We start from the raw sequence: 15899 nt of genomic DNA on the forward strand, positions 1-15899 counted from the left end.
TCCGCCCCCTCCCCCCTCCTCCCTCTCTGCAGATGACTTCGTCAACCATTTTGAAAAGAAGGTCGACGACATCCGATCCTCGTTTGCTAAGTCAAACGACACCGCTGGTTCTGCTCACACTGCCCTACCCTGTGCTCTGACCTCTTTCTCCCCTCTCTCTCCAGATGAAATCTCGCGTCTTGTGACGGCCGGCCGCCCAACAACCTGCCCGCTTGACCCTATCCCCTCCTCTCTTCTCCAGACCATTTCCGGAGACCTTCTCCCTTACCTCACCTCGCTCATCAACTCATCCCTGACCGCTGGCTACGTCCCTTCTGTCTTCAAGAGAGCGAGAGTTGCACCCCTTCTGAAAAAACCTACACTCGATCCCTCCGATGTCAACAATTACAGACCAGTATCCCTTCTTTCTTTTCTCTCCAAAACTCTTGAACGTGCCGTCCTTGGCCAGCTCTCCCGCTATCTCTCTCTGAATGACCTTCTTGATCCAAATCAGTCAGGTTTCAAGACTAGTCATTCAACTGAGACTGCTCTCCTCTGTATCACGGAGGCGCTCCGCACTGCTAAAGCTAACTCTCTCTCCTCTGCTCTCATCCTTCTAGATCTATCGGCTGCCTTCGATACTGTGAACCATCAGATCCTCCTCTCCACCCTCTCCGAGTTGGGCATCTCCGGCGCGGCCCACGCTTGGATTGCGTCCTACCTGACAGGTCGCTCCTACCAGGTGGCGTGGCGAGAATCTGTCTCCTCACCACGCGCTCTCACCACTGGTGTCCCCCAGGGCTCTGTTCTTGGCCCTCTCCTATTCTCGCTATACACCAAGTCACTTGGCTCTGTCATAACCTCACATGGTCTCTCTTATCATTGCTATGCAGACGACACACAATTAATCTTCTCCTTTCCCCCTTCTGATGACCAGGTGGCGAATCGCATCTCTGCATGTCTGGCAGACATATCAGTGTGGATGACGGATCACCACCTCAAGCTGAACCTCGGCAAGACGGAGCTGCTCTTCCTCCCGGGGAAGGACTGCCCGTTCCATGATCTCGCCATCACGGTTGACAACTCCATTGTGTCCTCCTCCCAGAGCGCCAAGAACCTTGGCGTGATCCTGGACAACACCCTGTCGTTCTCAACCAACATCAAGGCGGTGGCCCGTTCCTGTAGGTTCATGCTCTACAACATCCGCAGAGTACGACCCTGCCTCACACAGGAAGCGGCGCAGGTCCTAATCCAGGCACTTGTCATCTCCCGTCTGGATTACTGCAACTCGCTGTTGGCTGGGCTCCTTGCCTGTGCCATTAAACCCCTTCAACTCATCCAGAACGCCGCAGCCCGTCTGGTGTTCAACCTTCCCAAGTTCTCTCACGTCACCCCGCTCCTCCGTTCTCTCCACTGGCTTCCAGTTGAAGCTCGCATCCGCTACAAGACCATGGTGCTTGCCTACGGAGCTGTGAGGGGAACGGCACCTCAGTACCTCCAGGCTCTGATCAGGCCCTACACCCAAACAAGGGCACTGCGTTCATCCACCTCTGGCCTGCTCGCCTCCCTACCACTGAGGAAGTACAGCTCCCGCTCAGCCCAGTCAAAACTGTTCGCTGCCCTGGCCCCCCCAATGGTGGAACAAACTCCCTCACGACGCCAGGACAGCGGAGTCAATCACCACCTTCCGGAGACACCTGAAACCCCACCTCTTTAAGGAATACCTAGGATAGGATAAGTAATCCCTCTCACCCCACCCCCCCCCTAAGTTTTAGATGCACTATTGTTAAGTGACTGTCCCACTGAATGTCATAAGGTGAATGCACCAATTTGTAAGTCGCTCTGGATAAGAGCGTCTGCTAAATGACTTAAATGTAAATGTAAATGTAAATGAATGCCGTTTCTGTAGGATTTTGGAATAAACGTTGAAAATAAGGTCTGTGATAAACACAGGCTTCAGACATCTTATACATTTTGTTCTATGAGATAATCTTAATCAGCTAAAATAACTTTTTATGAATTTTGAAGCATTCATGTCATTTTAAAAAACACGACGCACATAAAGGCTTCTTTCCCAATTCATTTTGCCCCATAGGAACGGCTTTACGAAACAAAACGTTTCGTTTTTAGGACTACAAGCTGGCGAGCTCTATTGATTACAGGCTTTTGAGGTGTTTTAGCAGATGTAAGACAACCCACACGCACATGTCCCGTAGTACACTCCACAGCTCACCACCCAGGCAGACTTCTAGTAGCAAGTACACATACTTGTCATCTCGGAATGTCCGAAACAACCTGGAACACAAAGTGACATTTAGAGGACTTAGGACCATCTGAACAATGTTACTGTTCTGGGGCTCTTAAAGACATGACTGCTTGACAGAGGTCTTTCTTTGGGTGAGGTACTTTCAGGTGTTAAGCTGCTTTTTGTTTGCCTTGGTTGGATCTGTTTGTCAATTGAGCCCCAAAGAACAGTTACTAGGAAAGCAGAGTGAGAGAAAGGAGCATTTTGAAAAGAGAGAAGAGAGAGATGTGTGAAGATGGATATGGCATTCAAACTGAACTTTCCTCTTTGAGTGGCAGCTGGAATCAGTGTTTGCCCAGCCCTTCGTCCTTGAATGTCACAGGGCGGATAAATCAAACCTCAGTCTACACTCAGCGGTGAGACCAAGGACAACGACATTCTCCAAAGGGACTCCTTAGCAACTCATACTGGACCATGGGACACGTGGAGGGGGGCCTCTCACTCTTAATAGGACAAGTTCTAACTTTCCTCTCATGAACCACTTCTTGTTTCATGGTCAACACCCTTCACTTCCACAGTCCCTTTTCCCGTGTCAATCTGAGGGCTGACTTGTCTTATAGGGGTATTCAGTGAAATGAGACCTTTCACTCTCAAGTCATGAGAGGCATGGCAATGGAACTAAATCACTTGGGAAATAATAAACATCACTTTGTCTAAAACTAGCTAGGTTTCCATCCATTCATTTCATGCGGATTAATTACCTGATGTATGAAAAAAGTCATGACTGAGCTGATGGAAACGGGGGATTTTATAAATGCTGACAGACAATTTGTTCCTTCGACATGAAGGGATCTTTTTGGTCAGTAAAGTGTATTATGCGAGAAATGGCGATGGAAATGCCTTTACGTGGAAATATAGTAACCGACACATCGAAGTAAATTTGGAGTCAAGCAACGATACAGTACCAGACAAAGGTTTGGGCACACCTACTAATTCAAGGGTTTTTCTTTATTTTACTATTTTTTTTACTATAGTGAAGACATCAAAGCTATGAAATAACACACATGGAATCATGTAGTAACCAAAAAGGTGTTAAACAGATTCTTCAAAGTAGCCACCCTTTGCCTTGATGACAGCTTTGCACACTCTTTGCCTTCTCTCAACCAGCTTCATGAGGTAATCACCTGGAACGCATTTCAATTAACAGGTGTGCCTTGTTAAAAGTTAATTTGTGGAATTTATTTACTTTTTAGCCAGCCAGCTGTGGTGGTCGGAGGTGGTATACGGAAGATAGCCCTATTTGGTAAAAGACCAAGTCCATATTATGGCAAGAACAGCTCAAATAAGCAAAGAGAAATGACAGTCCGTCATTACTTTAAGACATGAAGGTCAGGCAATGTGGAACATTTCCAGAACTTTGAAAGTTTCTTGAAGTGCAGTTGCAAAAACCATCAAGCGCTATGATGAAACTGGCTCTTATGAAAGGAAGACCCAGAGTTACCTCTGCTACAAAGGCGTTAACTGCACCTCAGATCTGAGTTAACTGCACCTCAGATTGCAGCCCAAATAAATGCAACACAGAATTCAAGTAACAGACACATCTCAACATCTGTTCAGAGGAGACTGTGTGAATCAGGCCTTCATGGTTGAATTGCTGCAAAGAAACGACTACTAAAGGACATCAAGAAGAAGAGACTTACTTGGGCCAAGAAACACGCGCAATGGATATCAGACCGGTATAAACCTGATGAAACCTAATGAGTCCGAATTTGAGATTTTTGGTTCCAACCATAGTGTCTTTGCGAGATGCAGAGCAGGTGAACGGATGATCTCCTCATGTATGGTTCCCACCGTGAAGCATGGAGGAGGTGGTGTGATGGTATGGGGGTGCTCACTCTTTGTGATTGATTTAGAATTCAAGGCACAATTAACCAGCATGGCTACCACAGCATTCTGCAGCGATACACCATCCCATCTGGTTTGCGCTTAGTTGGACTATGATTTGTTTTCAACAGCACAATGACCCAAAAGACACTGTGTAAGGGCTATTTGAGTGCTACATCAGATGACCGGGCCTCCACAATCACCTGACCTCAACCCAATTGAGATGGTTTGGGATTAATTGGACCGCAGAGTGAAGGAAAAGCAGGCAACAAGTGCTCAGCATATGTGGGAACTCCTTCAAGACCGTTGGAAAAGCATTCCTCATGAAGCTGGTTGAGAGAATCCAAAGAGTGTGCAAAGCTGACATCAAGGCAAAGGGTGGCTACTTTGAAGAACCTCAAATATAAAACATTTGTTTGACACTTTTTTGGTTCCATGTGCTATTTCATAGTTTTGATGTCTTCACTATTACACTACAATGAAGAAAATAGTAAAAAAAATAAAGAAAAACCCTTGAATGAGTAGGTGTGTCCAAACTTTTGACTGGTACTGTATGTTGTGTTGTCCTCCCACTACTACTCGTGAAATCATGCAGTTGATTAGGCTACAGATTAAATACATTAATGTGAACTTCACAGGGTGCTGAAAGTGAGCTTGATGCTCCTTTCCAATACATTTCGAGGGTCTTATTCTGGTGACATGATGATCGATGATTGGCTGCCGTTTGACAAATAAAAATGATCCATAATAATCTCATCATGTATAGTTAGCCCCACCCACACTGTATCTGTGAGTTGTTGGCTATAGTGCACGTGGCAAGACCAGAGTGGGCACATTTGCAATATTTACATAACGTTTTTTGTGACAAACCATCAGTGGAGTTGAAAAATGTAACTTTTTATTCGGTACATTGGAATTAAAATCGCAAAATATATTTTTATATGCACAATGTCATCAAGCACAGCCTTTTATCCGCAATAAGTCCGTTTGATGGAAACACATCTCTGGTGTGAAAATGCGCATATTTTTCAATGCAGATTTGAGAAGATTGGCATGAAAATCTGTCGCCAATTGGATGGAAACCTAGTTACACTAGATTACAATATTTGTTTCAATGAATTTTAAAACCATCGAAAGTATGTGAAAGTAAGACTGGTCTTGGCAACCTTTGCCTCATTTACATTTCAAGTTTGACTTTTGTCAGAAACCACTCTAAACATGCGTTACGCATTGACTAGATGGATACAATACATGCTGTATTCATTTCCATTGTGAATACAAACACTCTCTTCTCGGTTTCATAGATCTGAACAATGAATTTGTCCTTCACGTAACTGTTTGTTTATGCATTCAGCGGATTCACGAGGTCCCACTTTGCATCCCACTGCGATTGTATGATGTTGTATAACCATACATAGTTTTTAATGAAACAATACAGGATCCTCAAAAATAATATGATGATTGGGAATAGAGTACATCTACAGTGGGGCCTGAAATTGACACCCTTGATTAAAGACGCTATATTGTATGCTCACCATTTCATACCCGCAAGACATGCTAACCTCTCACCCTTACCAATAATAGGGGAAGTTAGCATTTGAGCATAAAATATAGCTAAGTATTTTCATTATTTATTTTATACCATCATTATTGCTCATCTTTATCAATGGTGTCAATCATTTCAGACCCCACTGTATATGATTTTCCACATGGGAGGCCTTGCAAACATCAATATGTCTTGTCTCCCTCTTCACATAAAAGTGTATTTGTCACATGCTCAGAGTACAACAGGTGTAGACCTTACAGTGACAGAGTAGTTGCTCTTTAGATTGAACCTGATTGTCATATGGTCCAGGCGATAGCAGTCATGCTCCATTCATATTGGAACTCCTTTACACTGATATAAACACGTATCATGTGAAGTACTCTAAGAAAACATTGCAGTTGTCAAAGCTTGAGAAAAAGCCTGAATAAAAGGCTATGGATGTTTCCACTGCTTTGGGGACTTTGCAATAGGCAGTGTTGTGTGAGGACAACCAGAGAGCATTGTGAGCACGTGACGCAGACCTGACTATGAAGTGTGACTTGGTCAGCTGAAGGACATTCCTCTCAGAGTAGATGTGCTCCTGTTGTCTCGTGTCCAAAATGTGCTTCTTTTTAATACACTTCAGAGCAAATGTGGTGTCTTCATCTCTCAGTTTCACCTGCAATATAAACATAACAATTATTGACATGATGTTACATCGTTTTTATAGCAACTGTAGGCCTATACCCTATGCTGTTGTTTTTGCCGTTGCTTTATGTTGTGGTGTGACCCAGACATCAGGCCACTCACCAGCTCTACTCGGCCGAACCCACCCATGCCCAGTGTGGCTATGACCTCCAGGTCCTGGAAGGGGTCATGGGTGGGGAGGACAGCAATCCTCTCCCTGAGCCGATGCACTTCCTGGGCCTCTGGGGACGAGTCGATAACGGGGGAATGGGGCCTGTAGAAAGAGGGAAGGAGGGAGGAAGGGGGGACCATTTGGGTTCAACTCCTAAATCTCTGTTTCTGCCCACAGTGGGGCCCTACAATGTCTGGGGTGGTTGGGTATTTGTCAATGTACGTAACTGCCATTTGTTATTTTAATTATGTGGAAACAGTAATTTTGTGGAACCACATACAGTGCATTTCTCCTCACGTCACATCGGGAGAGCTCTTCGACATATTCCTTCAGATACGCCTGCAGCTCCTCATAAGTGCCCACCATCTGGTTGAAGTTGCTGGAGAGGTGGCATAAACACATGACTGCTGTTTCCTTTCAGTGTGTGTGTGTGTGTGTGTGTGTGTGTGTGTGTGTGTGTGTGTGTGTGTGTGTGTGTGTGTGTGTGTGTGTGTGTGTGTGTGTGTGTGTGTGTGTGTGTGTGTGTGTGTGTGTGTGTGTGTGTGTGTGTGTGTGTGTGTGTGTGTGCGCACACAGTGAACACACTCACTCTCTGTCCACCACCAAGCACTGTGTGTCATTCTCAGTAGAGATGATGTTTGCTGAACGCACATCCTCACTGGAAAGAAACAGACAGTCTTATTCAGCAGAGCTACACACAATTGAATCTAACGGAAATTCACCACAGAATCATGCAATATCCGCCAGATAATGCATGCCTTTGTCAGACAGACAGACATTCCGAGGCCCACTACTCTACAATATGGTGAAAGGATTTGATTGAAACCGCGTTGGTAAAATGTGTGGATTGTCAATCAGGGGGCTAGCAATGACAATTGATAGAAGGTGGACAAACGCATATTAACATGGGAGAACGAGGGAACCGACGGTGTGTTACAAGTGTGTTTGATACTTGCCTTGGTGCAAGACAAACCAGGCCAGAGTGCTTTTGCCCATTTAACATTTTGAGTCGGTCAAAGCGATCAGTAACAGCTCTTACCTTATGAGGGCTTTTTCTCCAAAGTAGTCGCCCACACCCAGCGTCTTTATCTCCCGCGGCTCAGTACATCCCTCTGTGGTCTGGGTGACACACACCTGGCCAGAAACCACAGCATGTTAAGGGCTATCTCTTTTTCCCTCGATCCAAAATGGCAGACTACGTTTTCTGCAATCAAAGATAGCATGATCTATCACGGTCGGATAAAGCATTTCAACTTCTCTGTAACGCCAGATACGAAAGTGAGTCTTTTCAGCTACAAACATGAACCATGTGTCACTTGTGTCTTACCTCTCCTTTAGCTATAATGAAGAAAGTGTTCCCTTCTTCGCCCTCCCGAATGATATACTCTCCTTTATCAAAATAGTCCTAGGCATGAGACAAAATAATCAACAAAACTTCCCAAATCACCTGTTATTAAAAAAAAAAGTCTGATTAAGAAACAAAGTAAAAGGCTCACAATTTCCAGACAGTCAACGATTTTAGAAAGCTTCTCTTCTGGCAGGTCTCTCAGCAGAGATACACTGTAAAAGATAAGAACACAGAGATAGTTATTGGGGGGGAAAAAATGTGGATTTAGCAATGCAACATATTCACAACTACTTCAAAGATAACCTAACTTAATAGTAGACACTGAGTATACAGAACATTAAGAACGCCTGCTCTTTCCATGACGTAGACTGACCAGGTGAAAGCTGTGATCCCTTACTGATGTCACATGACGAATCCACTTCGATCGGTGTAGACGAAGGGGGGGAGGCAGCGTAAATAAGGATGTTTAAGCCTTGAGACAATTGAGACTTGGATTGTGTGTGTGTGCCATTCAGAGGGTGAGAAGGCAAGACAAAATATTTAAGTGCCTTTGAATGGGGTATTGTAGTAGCACAGGAGGTTGCTGGCACCTTAATTGGGGAGGACGGGCTCGTGGTAATGGCTGGAACGGAATTAAGGGATGGAATCAAATACATCAAACACATGGTTTGATGCCATTCCATATATTGTAACACAATATAATGAAGGTGTTCCTAATGTAAAATGTTTATTTCAAAAAAATTTAAGGGGTAGATCAGCTTTAATATTGCAGATAAATTCCATCAATGTAATTGTCTGCATCACTTCCAATCCCCCATATATTTTTTTTTCATTTATTTAAATACATATAAATACATACATATACATACATATATATATATGCATCTTTAAAAATATGTTTTTTCCTTTATTTCTTTTTAACCCTACCACTTCTCTGCTAATTGGAGTAAACTAATGAACAACAACACTTAGGCGTCTACTTCCAGCTTATACATACTATATACATTTTACGGGCACAGTCTATTTTACATTTATATTTTGTTTGTTTTTTCTCCTGTCCTTCCTCGAACCTCAATCATTTATTTATTTCACAAAAGTTCTGAACCTATATACGTTTTACGGACACTTTATGTTTTATATTAGTTATCTTCTTGTTATTAGCTGTTATTATTCCCAACCTTCAGCGCCATTCAAACCATCTAAAGTGGGGAAAAAAGTATTTAGTCAGCCACCAATTTTGCAAGTTCTCCCACTTAAAAAGATGAGAGAGGTCTGTAATTTTCATCATAGGTACACTTCAACTATGACAGATTGACAGATGAAATTAGGAAAAAAAATCCAGATAATCACATTGTAGGATTTTTTATTAATTTATTTGCAAATTATGGTGGAAAATAAGTATTTGGTCACCTACAAACAAGCAAGATTTCTGGCTCTCACAGACCTGTAACTTCTTCTTTTCCTCTGTCCTCCACTCGTTGTCTGTATTAATGGCACCTGTTTGAACTTTTTATCAGTATAAAAGACACCTGTCCACTACCTCAAACAGTCACCCTCCAAACTCCACTATGGCCAAGACCAAAGAGCTGTCAAAGGACACCAGAAACAAAATTGTAGACCTGCACCAGGCTGGGAAGACTGAATCTGCAATAGGTAAGCAGCTTGGTTTGAAGAAATCAACTGTGGGAGCAATTATTAGGAAATGGAAGACATACAAGACCACTGATAATCTCCCTCGATCTGGGGCTCCACGCAAGATCTCTGTGGGGTCAAAATGATCACAAGAACAGTGAGCAAAAATCCGAGAACCACACGGGGGGACCTAGTGAATGACCTGCAGGGAGCTGGAACCAAAGTAACAAAGCCTACCATCAGCAAGGGCATTGAAGATGAAACGTGGCTGGGTCTTTCAGCATGACAATGATCCCAAACACACCGCCCAGGCAACGAAGGAGTGGCTTCGTAAGAAGCATTTCAAGGGCCTGGAGTGGCCTAGCCAGTCTCCCGATCTCAACCCCATAGAAAATCTTTGGAGGGAGTTGAAAGTCCGTGTTGCCCAGCACCAGCCCCAAAACATCACTGCTCAAGAGGAGATCTGCATGGAGGAATGGGCCAAAATACCAGCAACAGTGTGTGAAAACCTTGTGAAGACTCACAGAAAACGTTTAACCTCTGTCTTTGCCAACAAAGGGTACATAACAAAGTATTGAGATAAACTTTTGTTATTGACCAAATACTTATTTTCCACCATAATTAGCAAATAAATTCATTAAAAATCCTACAATGTGATTTTCTGGATTTTTTTTTTCTCATTTTGTCTGTCATGGTTGAAGTGTACCTATGATGAAAATTATAGGCTTCTCTCATCTTTTTAAGTGGGAGAACTTGCACAATTGGTGTATGACTAAATACTTTTTTTGCCCCACTGTATCTCTTACAGTAACACCATCCATACTGGATCTCTATTGTGTTCCTAATGTTCCTAAACTTTCATGCACATCTTCCATAGACATCAATGCCTGCTTCACGGTTGAGGACCAATCCTCTAGCTGTACCTCCGTAGGAAGCTGAAGTACTCTTCTTGCGTGGCCTGTGTAGACTTCATCATAATATTCTGGAAGGTCTGGCGGTCCAGAGCCCAGATATGAGCCTGGGATACAGCTGGCCATTGGGAATCACAAGTCCGATCAACACACCACACAACATCAGACATTCACTGGGCCGGGTATTCTTAGAACATTATATGAGTTGGCAAAACATTGCGTGAACATTGCGTGAACATACTTTCAATATGTGAAAAAGGTGTGTGGTTCCTACAGTACTATTCCATGCAAGATTAGAGAAAGCACCTGTGTGAAATATGGTTTTGCACATTCTAATGACGATTTAATAGTCCCTTGGTGACTCCTCATAACATCATGTGTCGCCTTGCTGCTCTGTCATACATTGGTAATCATGTATGTCACATGAGTGGTTTGCTGCACTTGAGTATGAACACTTTGTTTACGATGTGTGTGGAAAAGTATTGTATCTAAAAGGGGAAATCCTCTCATTCTAGAGACTCTACCAGCTAAACTCACCTTTCACTGTAGCAGTTCTCTTACAGTTGTACAATATAGCCAACTCTCCAAAGGCAGTCTTGGGACGCATCTCTCCAAGCAATTTGCCAGTCTGCGTGACCTTTAGCAGGCCATCTGAAGGGACAAAACCTAGCCTGAGTATAGACCAATAGGCAAAGATATACTGTGTAAGAAGGTAATAAAGTCGATATGACCTGCCAGCACATAGAGGTAGTTCCCTGGTTCTCCCTCCTGGATGACCAGTTGGCCATCAGTGTAGATCCTCTCATACATGCAGTCCACCATCTCCCTCAGGTGCTGCGGATCTAGCTTCTTCAGGAAGTCATTGTTCATGATGGCGTCATTGATTAGCTTCTTGGTGCTAGGAGCAGGAGGAGCACAGATAAGAGGCACAGACACTCTACTTTTAGAGGTCAAAGCCTTGTTTCACCTCCATATCAATATTCATCCAGCGTTTTAGTTGGAAGTCAAATATCAGCTTTGACAGCAAGTCAAGTAAATTGGTACTTGGAACACAAATGGGCAGATTATTTAGAATAACGTGGGTTTTATCGCCTCTGGATAACTTTTCTGACCAAAAGGATCCAATGTATTGCAGTAAAGTACGAGGAAAGCACACCAAAAGTCGAATTAGTTCACCTTAAACAGCCCACTAAGCCCTACATACAGTAGGGGCTGCTAACTGGTGGTTGAGTTGAGTAAACGCTTTGTCACGAGAGACTTTCAACGACGCCGTTACAACTGTATTTATACTACAGCGTTCATGTTTTCACAGATGGACAAAGCCCTATGCTGTCACTAGTCTCTAAACCAGCCACATAAAAGACAAAACGGTTGCTGTAGTACCATTAGTGCTGTCAGTTTCCCCCTGTATCCCTCTTAACTACAAGGCCTATGTTATCACATCAGACAGCCGAGGGCCTGTCCACTAACCTAAGATCGACCTGGTGAATGAACTAAAGCAGGAGAGTGTGAGGCAGGCAACCGAGGTCTGCTTAATTGAAGCCATAATTATCCAGTCCATACATATTGCGTATTGATGCTCAACGCCTTTGTTTCCCCGTGTTCCTTCCGATTATCCCCAATGCTAATACAGGATTTCGAATCTCCTTGGAGTGGCAGACACTACAAAGGCTTGGCCAGAGCTGTTGTTCTTTCAAGAGAGTCAGGCGGTTTTCCAGAGAACACTTGGGCCGAGAATCAATCAGAACACAGATTTGGACAATGCGCCGTTTAAAAGGTCATTTACAATTAAACCGACATATGCACCTCTTCCTGTGAACGTGGTCTCCGTGAACACGGTCACATTGACTTTAAAACGTGCATTGCGGGCCAAGCAAGATAACCCTACCTACAAGTACAAATTACCTCGACTAACCTGTACCCCCCCCGCACATTGACTACCCCCTGTATATAGCCTCGTTACTGTTATTTTATTTTTTACTTTAGTTTATTTAGGAAATATTTTCTTGAACTGCTGGTTAAGGGCTTGTAAGTAAGCGTTTCATGGTAAGGCTTGTTGTATTCGGTGCATGTGACAAATAAAATGTGATTTGATTTGAGATCAGATTGAATCCCGGCATAGTTCATTTTTATGTGCATGTAGCCTATACCAGACATCGGCATTCAATGAGAACAAATAATGATTAAAGGCTTTATCATCACAGACCCAGCTGATTGCTTCTAGCTTATTGGGAAATAGGTTAGAATGTGATTAAATGTGGGAGAATGAGTAAATATAGGAATAAGTACAATAGAGGACAATCAGTCTGGGCTGTCCACCACGACATGGAAATGTTTTGAGAGTTATTATCCCTTCCAACATCCTCAACAACATTGTGTGGTACTGTTGATGTCTGACACCCACCTGGAGTCCTTGCGGACACAGGCCCTCTCTGTGGACACATGTTGGGCTCTGAAATCCCCGCAGAAGTGCCCTGAGGTGGGCTCAGCTGACACGCCCTCCTTGGCCTTGAGCCTGCAGTGGACCTCCACGGCCACCCTGTGGAACCGGGTGGGACCCTGGTTGATGACACTGAGCATGCGGTGGCTGGGGTAGTTGGGAGCCGGAGCGGAGCGGCCCAGGCTGTTGTAGCCGATGGAATCCTGGAGCTTCTCTATTTGTGAGACTTTCGCCTCCAGCTCTCTCTGCAGGCTTTGCAGCTGCAGCTCCTGGGCTTTAAACTCCTGGTCCCTCTGTGCCAGCTCCTCTTCCAAGTGGGCTATCCTGAGCCTCAGGGGCTCCGTGTCCCACACTGGGCTGCCCTGAGGCTCCACCTTGAGGCTGGAGGCCAGGCATCTGTCCTCTGGCCGTGGGGCTTTGATTGAACCGTTGCCCATGGCCAGCTGTTGGCTGGCCACCATAGAAAAGCTCTTGGTCACCCTCGTCTTGTCAATGATAGGTCTCCGTCTGGTGAAAAGTCTCCTTTCTCCTTGAGAAGAATGTTATGCTTTATGTTACGGCCGGCTCTGTCCTTTTTGGGACTCTAATCGAGATTTGGTAGCTAACAAAATCAATGGCGGCCCGCTGGAGGTCAGGGCACCTGGGCACGTGCCTGGTCGGTATTTGGCCATGATTACTACAAGTTTAGATAGCTAGCTAGACTAATTTACTAATCTAAACAATTGCTATCTTGTTGGATAATTGAGTGAACATGGATAATTGACATGGATAATTGAGTGACTGTCAATGACTAACATAACAAGAGACAAATTGCTGATGCACAACCAAATTTCAGTTGCTTAGGGCCCCCTAGCGGCCTGGGGCCCTAAGCAACTGCTTATACATGGAGCCGTCCCTGCTTTATGTTAAAATAGATGTGATCAGCAACAGATCATCTTGAATAGATTTTAAATCGACAGGATATACATCCCTACGATAACATTTAATTGACAAACTATCTCTAAATTTAAAGCATCAATTGCATTCGGTTTAACCTCCAAAGAATGAAACTTGGTGAAAAAATACCGTACAAGCCAATGACTGTGAAAATAAGGAAGCCTATATTCCCGCATTCATTGCATGGAACTGATACAATACAAACTGAAACATTGACATAACTGAGATAAACTATCACTATATCTTGATTCTAGATCTGCGACCAGATCATATATATATATATATATATATTAAGATCTGGTTGCATTTTTGAAGACATTTAGAGAGTGCAATACAATGTAATTGTATATATATAATTACATTGTATTCTATTGCACTCTCTAAACGTCTTCAAAAATGTATTTAATATGTTGTTGCTAGCAATATTCCCATCCCCAAATATCTAATTATATGTATAATATGCCCCATGGCAAAATGTGTATAATTGCACGAAAATAGTTCTAAAACTGCTAAAAGTCTTCTCTTCCCCAAGGAAAAATGTATCGATTTGCAGGAAATTTGCTTCAATTCTGCAAAAATGTCTCTTTGATGCCAAGGGGGGGCTTTAAAATATTTTAATGCCACCCCCCCTTCATTAATGAAACTGCTTGGATATCATTTTTAATCAAACTCTAAAGTAGGAGTTGTATTCTGATATTATGAAGGTGTCCCTGAAGTATTTGCTATCACAAAGGGGGTTCCCCTGATGCAAAAAAGTTTGGGGACCCCTGTTCTAGAGAATGCATTTACCATTTTATGAAATTGAAACACTGACATGCATACTGTATGCTGCAGCAACACAACAAAAAGTATGATTAAAAATGGCATGTATATATGGTATACATGTTGTAAAATGTTGTAAAAAGTTCACACAGCCACACATCAGAGCTTGTCCTATCATAGCCTAAATGAAATTGCACTAGCCTACAATATGTCACAACAATAGCCTAAGTCGTAGCTATATTACTTACAATATCGTCGAGTACGTTCCTGGTTTCTCAAAATGTAATGCAATATTTCATAAATGTAATGAACGAGCCTCTCCAGATGTTCAAACACCTGCGAAAAAAACAAAGACGATCATCTCCCTTGAATGCACTGTGATCTGTGACATCCTCCTCAGAAGCCTGTTGTCGTTAATGTGAGTATTTATGTGGAAATAATGGTACTCCTACTCCGTCCAATGACGGCAAGAAAAATCAAGGCTACCTCTGGTGGCTACCCCTGGTGGTCGCATGGTGTTTATCAATGTAGAAACGGAGTTGAATACTGGCCATATTCACACCGTGCGTCGATATTTTTCGTTTACATGATGGCAAGGCGTATTATTATTTGTTATTATACCTTATTTCCACAAGGTTTAATTGAACAGGCCTCCAGCAACAACAATTTAAAAACGATAACTCAATTCTTTATTTTTGGAATTATTGACAAAGTTCTCAAAATGTGACATGTATTGAACAGTGAAATAACAATTGGCAACCAGTGACGTACTCTGAAATTTAAGATCTGTAAAAAGTAAAAACCTTCTCTGAAAAAACCCACACCTTTGACAGCACACTCAACGAAGCCATGAAAACATACTGAACTCTGGATTACATTGATTTAATTCAAAGGTTTACGGATGACTCACATTGAATCTCAAGAAGCAACCTTTCTAAACCTCAACTTAATGTTACCATTGCAAATTGTATTCATTTTCAGGAGTCTGTAACACCAGAGGAAGTTATAAAAGGTCACTTAACTGACAGAATTCCTCGTCTTGTGCAGAATTGGCATATCAAATATATGCCCATATATGGTGTGTAGTCATTTCGCTGTTGCTATTAAATGGTAAAATAGTGCTTATAAACAATCATATCAGCATGCAGATGGTTTTTTACATCAAATGCATTGAAATAAATGCCCTCAAATCAGTTCTCAGTTAGCTACTGAAACTGATAGTTTGTCACACAAAATATTATACATCTTCATTTCTGCCTAGCATACATACAGTATCGATAGTTAAGAGAAAACAACATGTACGTCAACAGCAGATGAACTATTGTGCAGTGCTATACAATACTATCTCAAATGGTTTCTAAACCTGAATCTCCTACAT

The 15899-nt window shown here is 42.9% G+C and overlaps 1 protein-coding gene across 1 annotated transcript in view; it reads right to left on the bottom strand.

The window, feature by feature from the left end:
* The window catches only part of LOC124037210 (cGMP-dependent protein kinase 2-like), a 29035-nt gene extending 14131 nt beyond the window's left edge, over nucleotides 1-14904 (bottom strand). The window contains exons 1-13 of the mRNA XM_046351877.1: nucleotides 14770-14904; nucleotides 12788-13352; nucleotides 11115-11281; nucleotides 10921-11034; nucleotides 10396-10501; nucleotides 7989-8052; nucleotides 7820-7897; nucleotides 7532-7626; nucleotides 7082-7150; nucleotides 6773-6871; nucleotides 6444-6594; nucleotides 6176-6312; nucleotides 2185-2274 (exon numbers count right to left, since the gene is read on the bottom strand). Of these exons, the coding sequence (XP_046207833.1) occupies nucleotides 2185-2274; nucleotides 6176-6312; nucleotides 6444-6594; nucleotides 6773-6871; nucleotides 7082-7150; nucleotides 7532-7626; nucleotides 7820-7897; nucleotides 7989-8052; nucleotides 10396-10501; nucleotides 10921-11034; nucleotides 11115-11281; nucleotides 12788-13284 (1667 nt within the window). The 5' untranslated portion in view covers nucleotides 13285-13352; nucleotides 14770-14904. The remainder of the gene's footprint in view (nucleotides 1-2184; nucleotides 2275-6175; nucleotides 6313-6443; nucleotides 6595-6772; nucleotides 6872-7081; nucleotides 7151-7531; nucleotides 7627-7819; nucleotides 7898-7988; nucleotides 8053-10395; nucleotides 10502-10920; nucleotides 11035-11114; nucleotides 11282-12787; nucleotides 13353-14769) is intronic.
* Nucleotides 14905-15899: the final 995 nt, after the last annotated feature.

Source organism: Oncorhynchus gorbuscha, linkage group LG06 (genome assembly GCF_021184085.1).
Source record: "Oncorhynchus gorbuscha isolate QuinsamMale2020 ecotype Even-year linkage group LG06, OgorEven_v1.0, whole genome shotgun sequence".
NCBI lineage: Eukaryota > Metazoa > Chordata > Actinopteri > Salmoniformes > Salmonidae > Oncorhynchus > Oncorhynchus gorbuscha.